The sequence below is a fragment of the Schistocerca cancellata genome, chromosome 6, assembly GCF_023864275.1.
Source record: "Schistocerca cancellata isolate TAMUIC-IGC-003103 chromosome 6, iqSchCanc2.1, whole genome shotgun sequence".
NCBI lineage: Eukaryota > Metazoa > Arthropoda > Insecta > Orthoptera > Acrididae > Schistocerca > Schistocerca cancellata.
Genome location: NC_064631.1, coordinates 184,253,372 through 184,262,848, shown reverse-complemented (window position 1 = coordinate 184,262,848; position 9,477 = coordinate 184,253,372). Strand labels below are relative to the sequence as shown.

Genomic DNA, 9,477 nt, shown 5'->3' with positions numbered 1-9,477 from the left:
TTTCGGGGAAATTCACCCCAGCAGCCAACTTCATTCCATGGCGATACACAAGGATGAAGAGCCTTTCACGGGACAGAATAGCAGCGAGAGCTGCACTTAACCGTTCTTTGGACTGCAGGCCACAAAAGGCTGCTTGCTGATTTTGCGGGACACTTACTGTCTGGTCACGATCCCTATCTTGCCCAGTGACGGCCAGCTCTTTGGCGGACGCCGGATACAGATATGACAATGACGGAAAATGAGTGCCGCGCGGTGCCTGCGACTCGCAGTTGTTTCGGCGCATGCGCAGGCGCCGCCGGCTCCTCGGCGGAGACTGCAGCGCGTTCGCTCAGAATCAGTCAGTGCCTGCGCGTCTTCGGCAGACGCCGGCAGTCGCAGGGTAGGGTGCTGCCCCTAGTGCTGCAGACGTCGACGACACGGGCCACTCTGCGGGGACATAGCGGCGCTCGTAAGGCCACACCGCCCACTCTACTCGCGAGCGATCAGTGGCCGATGAAATGACTGTCTGCTTAACAGGTACCTATGAAACAAAATGACACATAATTAATTCAAATATATCAATTAGGAAGATTTTACACAAACATCTGTGCAATGAATCAAAACAAATATTGTGTTAATACTTTATGACAACGGTGCGTAGTGAATTTAATTAAATTTTTGGTAAAGATCTTAATATTTAGAACCATTTATACTCTTACAGATTGTGTCAAACGTTCGTTACAATCTAAACAAATTACATGTCAGCGCGCGTTAGTCAGACCATGATTTTCATGTTTCGTGGATCATATTTGTGGCTTCTCGCTGTGTTACGGTAAAAGTCACTATTGCAATTATAATACATCCTCTCATTTACATGATGTCTTCGGATTTATTTTCGTACTGTGATTTATACATAGCTATATTCAATCTCTCTCTCTCTCTCTCTCTCTCTCTCTCTCTCTCACGCACACACACACACACACACACACACACACACACAAACACTTTAAAAATATGAAAAAACAATGCATACACAGTCCTAGTAATACACATTTAGGAATTCTTCAAGAAAGAATTGTCAAGGAGATACGATTTCAGTTTTTGTTTGAAGTTACTTGTAGTATCAGTTAAATGCCTTGTAGCACTAGGTACGCTGTCAAAGATTTTTGAGGCTGAATACCACATTCCTTTTTTTGTTACACACCATGGCTGAATGCTGGATAGTGGAATTCATTTCCCCTTTCGTTATTATATTTATGAATATCACTGTTGTTTCTACACACTGACTGGTTTTTTACTACAAATTTTGCAAGGAACTAAATTTACTGCGCGGCTGTGGTCAATTTGTTCAACAGTTTAAAGAGCTCTCTGTAAGAGATTCCGGAATGGGCACCACATCTCATCATTGTTACAAACTTCTGTGCAACAAATACTTTTCTTCTCGAAGACGAGTTTCCCTTTGAATATGATGGCATAAGACGTTAGGAAAAGGAAATTGGAAAAGAAAGTCAACTTTTTGGCATTTTCATCTTCAAACTATGATATTTTTCGTAACAATTTCAGAGCTTAAATGTTTGAGGCGATCTGTATAATATTCTTATCAGCATAAACACCTAATAATTTATAATATTCTCTTTTATTTATGTATTTTCCCTCATTCATCATGCCTAACATTGTCGTTAAGCTTTGTGGAAAACTAACTAGCAGTTATTCGGTTTTATCTCAATTCAGCGGCAGTTCTTTTGCAAAGAACCAGATAATAATTTACAAGGAGATGAGTAGTTGCATTATCAACTATTTAAGTTACACTATTAGAATTAGTTGTAATACTTGCGTCGTCATCAAAGAGTACTGTTTCTGCATCATGCATGCCTGATGGAAGATCATTGATATTTATGTATCCTTTCAGAAAGATGGGATGAAAATCAGTCAGAAACCTTTTGTCTAAAGCAGCTAAAGTACTATGGTGTCAGAAAAGTTCCTGATACCAAAGTACTTTAGCTGCTTTAGATGAATAATGGGACCTGCACAATCAAGAAATTTTGAAAGTTCACTGAAAGTAACAGATGGAAATACTTTTTTATTTGAATTTTGTGTACTGTGATTCGTGAACTGAAAAGTACCATGTACTGTAAAGACACGATTTTGGAAGTCGAATTATGCCTGAGAAATATATTATTTTCAGAGGGCTTTTTTATACTTCTTGCATACATAATTTTTCCAGTACCTTCAACAAGGAGTTAAGCTATTGGAGTCGTCGATGATTCTTGATGTCTATCTTACTATCTTTCTTATAAAAGAATCTAAAATAGCATACTTCTCTCTGTCTGGAAATATTCCCTGGGATGGTGATTTGTTACGAAGGAAACTGAATACGTTGCGTATATAAGCAACAAGATTCTAGTACCTTACATGAGATATTGTCATCTGCTTAAGACAATATGTTTAATCATTTCCGCTACAAACAAAATTCATTAGTCAGTCTGTGTTGGAAGAGTCACTATATCTACATAGAAACGAAATGACTATAAGCGAAAACTATCAAAAATACTCACGCTACCTTTTTTCCTCAGTAGCTACTACACGTCAATTGTCTGGAAAGCTAACGAAAGTAGTTTTTTCCATTAACAGTGTTAACATGTACCTATGAACACGAGAGGGAAATATTTATATGCTTCCTATGGAATTTGAGAAAACATGAATATGTTATTATTCGTTTTATAAATGTAAACACCTTTCGGTTTGCGTGCCCATCACCATGCCAAGTATACAAATATTCGTTTTATAAATTCAGACGGCTTTAAAGGTGTTTAAATTCATAAAACGAATACTTGTATACATTCTGCGGGTGATGGACACGTAGATAGCGTTGGAATAGCCTTATTCTATGTACATATCGGTTTCCGCAGTGAAATACTAACTGGTTATTTGATTTGGTAATTTATGTCTAATTTAAAGGTTTAAACGTAATTCAGCTACACAGTTGCCGCCTTAAGGCAAAGACTCTTCACTGAACTCTTCAAGTAGTTTTCGATATTTACTGAAATGATTTGCAACGGCGCACCACTGTTAGTAACTCTTTAGCTGTAAAATAAAATTCTTCGTGTTGAAACGTCATTCACTCCATGAATCACTAAACGAAAATACTATGTCTTATTTGGCGATCTTTTACCAACTCCGATAATGTGGGCCGAAAAGTCTGCAATTATGGAAATAAACTTCAGAGCGATTACTGAAATAATGGCGCAAAATACTTCCTTGCGGTTGAACATAGGGAAAAATTCGTAAAACCGGCAGGGTGCTCAGTCATTCTTGGGTTGCTTTATAATTATTGGGTTAAAGTGGGATGTGAAGGACTCACCCAGCTGAAATTCAGATTATAGTTTTGTATGCGAAGAAACGAATTAGCTTCAACTACTATGTTTCATATTAGGTTTAGTTTTTTATTATGCAAATTTTGCAGAAAGATGTTTAACATATTCCTGAGAGTTTGGGATACTCCTAGCAGCATTTTTTAAATGTCCGTAACAATGCCAATAAGGACTTGTAAATTTGCCGAAAATCGATTTGAGAACTAATTATTTGATAATAAACGCAGTATAAACAGTCTCAAGGTACGAAATCGACTTTTAGAAGGACTTATAAAAATGCTTTTCTGTTAATCTACGTTGAACAGTACAAAACAGGAAGTCCTGTTCAATATTTGACTGCACCGCTTGGCAGTAATAAGTGACCCTATACGGAATCGTGCATAGTGAAAACGATTCTATTTTTTTCTCGACGATTTCTTCCCTTTGTTTTGTGTCACAAAGGCTATAAAAAATTACATTTTCGTTCTTTCAATATCAGGAAACAAATAGTAAATATTTTAACTGTGGAACAAAACGTACTTATAGTGCTTTTAATTACACTGCTTTTCCATTTAAATGCGTAATGTTGGCTTCTACTAAAAAGCTAATGGTCCTGTATCACAAATGATCAAACCTTCGAACGAATGCATCACTTCTGATAGCCTCCGTAGATCGGCGTCAGAGAGCTAGACGCTCAACGGAAGTTATCTCTTAAGAATAATCGCATATTATACTTTTCCAGCGGTATTCAGTACAGAATATAAGTTGGTACCGAATATACGTGGGTCATTTGGTGACATATTGTCAGCGACTTAAATGCAAAGTCCCATTTAGTATGCACACAGGCAATTACTGTGGCTACCAGGATGCATGAAAATAACAGTTACAGAACATGAACCCTCTGACGTTTGTGCGGACAGGTAACATTGAAATATGAAGTGTATGAGGTACCATGAATGAATGACCACCTCCTGTGATCGTTTAACAACTATGTTCTCCTTCGAACATCGAATTTAATTACACTCCTGGAAATTGAAATAAGAACACCGTGAATTCATTGTCCCCAGGAAGGGGAAACTTTATTGACACATTCCTGGGGTCAGATACATCACATGATCACACTGACAGAACCACAGGCACATAGACACAGGCAACAGAGCATGCACAATGTCGGCACTAGTACAGTGTATATCCACCTTTCGCAGCAATGCAGGCTGCTATTCTCCCATGGAGACGATTTTAGAGATTCTGGATGTAGTCCTGTGGAACGGCTTGCCATGCCATTTCCACCTGGCGCCTCAGTTGGACCAGCGTTCGTGCTGGACGTGCAGACCGCGTGAGACGACGCTCCATCCAGTTGCAAACATGCTCAATGGGGGACAGATCCGGAGATCTTGCTGGCCAGGGTAGTTGACTTACACCTTCTAGAGCACGTTGGGTGGCACGGGATACATGCGGACGTGCATTGTCCTGCTGGAACAGCAAGTTCCCTTGCCGGTCTAGGAATGGTAGAACGATGGGTTCGATGACGGTTTGGATGTACCGTGCACTATTCAGTGTCCCCTCGACGATCACCAGTGGTGTACGGCCAGTGTAGGAGATCGCTCCCCACACCATGATGCCGGGTGTTGGCCCTGTGTGCCTAGGTCGTATGCAGTCCTGATTGTGGCGCTCACCTGCACGGCGCCAAACACGCATACGACCATCATTGGCACCAAGGCAGAAGCGACTCTCATCTCTGAAGAAGACACGTCTCCATTCGTCCCTCCATTCACGCCTGTCGCGACACCACTGGAGGCGGGCTGCACGATGTTGGGGCGTGAGCGGAAGACGGCCTAACGGTGTGCGGGACCGTAGCCCAGCTTCATGGAGACGGTTGCGAATGGTCCTCGCCGATACCCCAGGAGCAACAGTGTCCCTAATTTGCTGGGAAGTGGCGGTGCGGTCCCCTACGGCACTGCGTAGGATCCTACGGTCTTGGCGTGCATCCGTGCGTCGCTGCGGTCCGGTCCCAGGTCGACGGGCACGTGCACCTTCCGCCGACCACTGGCGACAACATCGATGTACTGTGGAGACCTCACGCCCCACGTGTTGAGCAATTCGGCGGTACGTCCACCCGGCCTCCCTCATGCCCACTATACGCCCTCGCTCAAAGTCCGTCAACTGCACATACGGTTCACGTCCACGCTGTCGCGGCATGCTACCAGTGTTAAAGACTGCGATGGAGCTCCGTATGCCACGGCAAACTGGCTGACACTGACGGCGGTGGTGCACAAATGCTGCGCAGCTAGCACCATTCGACGGCCAACACCGCGGTTCCTGGTGTGTCCGCTGTGCCGTGCGTGTGATCATTGCTTGTACAGCCCTCTCGCAGTGTCCGGAGCAAGTATGGTGGGTCTGACACACCGGTGTCAATGTGTTCTTTTTTTCCATTTCCAGGAGTGTATTATGACCATGAAAACGGCAAATATACATACTTTTCCGCACTCAGAAAAAGCGGGTAAATGGTTCACATTACTGAGGGTAGGGATATTTTGGGGTATCAGTCTGAATCTTACCTACGTGTCAGGATCTCTTACATTGTAAACGCCGGAACGTATCTTCAACCTATGACAGCTAGCTGTGTATCTCAAAGCGTAGGACAAGTGAGTAACTATTTTAGATTGATTCATTTTCTTCTGTAGGTATCGGCAGGGAAATGGCTTCCTTTAAGAAATTTTCACCGGCTGTGGAGCCATAAATGATACCGACTATCAGTTACAAGCTTTCGTCAAATACACTGCCGTATCACAAAAAAATGGTTCAAATGGCTCTGCGCACTATGGGACTTAACATCTGAGGTCATCAGTCCCCTAGAACTTAGAACTACTTAAACCTAGCTAACCTAAGGACATCACACACATCCATGCCCAAGGCAGGATTCGAACCTGCGGCCGGTAGCGGCCGCGCGGTTCCAGACTGAAGCGCCTAGAACCGCTCGGCCACTCCGGCCGGCGCTGTATCACAGGATGGGAGAAATAATTTAGTAGAAATCCAAATTGTGATTCCCGTTAGAATAGTTTCACTTAGTAATCTCTGGCTATAAGACAAGTAGTACTGCCAATAAAATTAATCTAACTTCATCGCGATCCCCACGGTTGTCCGCCTGATTTCATTTTATACCTACTATGAACTCATCATCGGCCTAACTTAAAAATATGTTTCTTTGTGGAAATAATAACAGTTCCTAGGACGTTAAATCAGCGATCAGCTCTTTACCAGAATATTTATCGTCAACCGAAATTGACTATTTTTTGGTTCACCAAAGTCCTGGAAACTATATGTCAATCCAGTGAAATGAAATGTGTAGTGGCTACTTTTGGGAAAAGCAAGGGTTTCTTTAAGTGGCTGACAGTGAAACATGCCATGTTCTTATCGTTTGCCAAATCCGTGCGTTTCTGAATGCTAGTTAACGAATTAAATCTGGACATAAAGTAGGGGCTAACCCAGTCTGGTAATATAAAATAAGGTTTCTTGATTTGTGTGTAGTGTCGATGTCAACACACACATTTTCTGTGGAACACAGCAGTCTTCCTTCTGCAGGAATGTAGAGATCCTTCGTCAAGGTAAAAATCTTCTTAGACCTTCGCTGTAGTCATTAAGGAAAAAAAGTAGGCCCCTAAACCATTTCTAATACAGCAGTTTTTCAATTTGCTACCAATATTGTCAGAGCGTGCGGCTGATTACTCCGTCTGCTGGTGCTCTCGACATATCTCATTATCTCATATGTCTGGCAATGGGGCAACATAACGCTTATTCTCGAAATTTGGAATGAGAATTTCTGATTTGAAATTATTTGTACAACTGAAGAAAGTATTCCTAAAATGATAACCAGAGTTTGATGATTTACCATGGATTAATTGATTGCTGTCACTACAACTTCACGGTTAAAACACCTACACGTTTCTTCTGTGTTCTTGCATAACGATACGTGTTTAAGAATATAGCCAATGAACTAATTAATACGTAATGATCGCCGCGCGGGGTAGTCGCGCCGTCTTGGGCGTCTTGTCACGGTCCGCGCGGCTCCCTCCGTCGGAGGTTCGAGTCCTCCCTCGGGCATGACTGTGTGTGTCTTTGTCCTTAGCGTAAGTTAGATTAGGTAGTGTGTAAGCTTAGGGACCGATGACCTCAGCAGTTTGGTCCCGTAAGACCTTACCATAAATTTCCAAATTTTACGTAATGGTCAGTGACGTCCGTTAATCGTTACATGTTTGGCTGCTAGTAGACCAACGTCCTGTTCTCACTATCATACAGTTAACTTGTTAGCAGTATATTTTGAACACGTCTATCAGATCACCTGGGAATCCGATTTTCCTAACTGTTTTAAATTACTTTTTCTTCTGTTTTTAATTTTTGTTTGTGGTACGTGAAGTTCAAAACTCAAATATCAGTCGGCAAAAGCAGTTCGTTGGAACTCTCAAATTTCACGAGAAAATGGACTCTGAACTTTTCGACCATCATCAGTATGCTAAGGTAAGGCTGACAGTGCGGCGAGCGAAGTGGCTCTGCGGTCGAGTGCCCCCCTGTCATGTACGGGGAGGGGCTGTGTGTTCGATTCACATTGGGTTATACTTTCAAACAAAAGTTCTACGAGCATTTTCGTTAAACGTATAGTACATAAACATGTAATTTCAAACTTTTTTCTACAAATTCAAATAATCTGGACTAATAGTCTTTTATAAAATATCGGTAATTAAGAAACTGCATCAGCGATGAAAACTGTGTTTACGTACGTGAAATATAATTAATAATGATAGGATGTATGTTTTTCAGAAAAATTACATTTAAATAAGTGTTAAGCGCGTACGTATATTCGACGGACTGTATATTTAAATCAGTAGGTACTCGAACTTAACGAAAAAATAATGATCGAAATGAGACGCGGTCCACAGATTACGAGTCTCGACGCTACCGATTTTTTTCCACCTCTGCGTATTTTACGCTTCACAGTAATGCTCGTAGAACATGTATCTTAGTGTAATAAGTTGAATCCTCCGGGAATCGAACACACGGCCGTCATATGGCCGGCGAGCACTCTACCACACAACCACGCTGGTTGTTGCAAAATTAACCTGGCTTTAGGATATTGAAGATGGTCGGAAAACGTCAAAATCGATTTTCTCCAGAAATTTTAAGAATTTCATCTAACAGATTTGTAGCTTTGATATTTGAGTCCTGAGCGCTGATGTTTAAGGCAAAAACAATCAACTCACTCATCAAATAAAGCACCAGTGAATCTAGAACTAACACAAACAAAAATTATCGTACGCCTTGAATGTTCCTAAGAGGATGTCATTTCTAACATACATTGACGAGACGCTCACTTTCGTTAAAGACTGTGGATTTCTTTTCATAGCGAATCCTTAGTGTCACGTGAGACATTAGCGCTACAATCGAACTACTTGAGGGCTCAAATCGTTCAAATGGCTGTGAGCACTATGGGACTTAATATCTGACGTCATCGATCACCTAGACTTAGAACTTCTTAAACCTAACTAACCTAAGGACAGCACACATCCACGTCCGAGGCAGGATTCGAACCTGCGGCCGCAGCAGCAGCGCGGTTCCGGACTGAAGCGCCTATAACCACTCGGCCACAGCAGCCGGCTACTTGAGGGATTAAAATTGCTTTAGTGCGGGAGCTGAGTCGGATGCCTTTGCCTTTCGGAGCCAAGGTGGGTAGTATGGCTAGATGATAAGACACAGACTCCGGAAGGTTAAATTATAGGTTCGACTCGTGTTTCAGTAGGCATCTTACGCATTTCAGCCAATTCTTTTGAAGTTTAGGGTCCATTGAAAGCTGCAGATTAACTCTGGAGACATTGTCTATTTGTTGCCTAAGCTATAGCCTTTCTCTCACGAATGCTGTTGCGTTGAGGCATATATGGAATGTCATACGTAACCTAAAAGAGTAGCGGTAGACTACGGCAGATCCAGGGCTTTAATCGGAGCGAAAAATTCAGTTTTATTACTGGTGAAACAGGTATCTGTTTCACTGATATTACTTCAATCTTACATTTGATTAAATACTTTTGAATGCATTATGGGAGTGACAGTGATCAATGTGTTACAAATATTTACTATATAAACAGTTTTGATCACGATT

At 41.9% G+C, this 9,477-nt stretch overlaps 1 protein-coding gene across 1 annotated transcript in view; it reads left to right on the top strand.

Annotated features, from left to right (window-relative positions):
- The first annotated feature begins 407 nt into the window (after positions 1-407).
- Positions 408-9,477, top strand: part of LOC126191212 (hemicentin-1-like) — a 314,593-nt gene continuing 305,523 nt past the window's right edge. Inside the window, exon 1 of the mRNA XM_049932012.1 lies at positions 408-516. Coding sequence (XP_049787969.1) covers positions 498-516 — 19 coding nt within the window. The 5' untranslated portion in view covers positions 408-497. The remainder of the gene's footprint in view (positions 517-9,477) is intronic.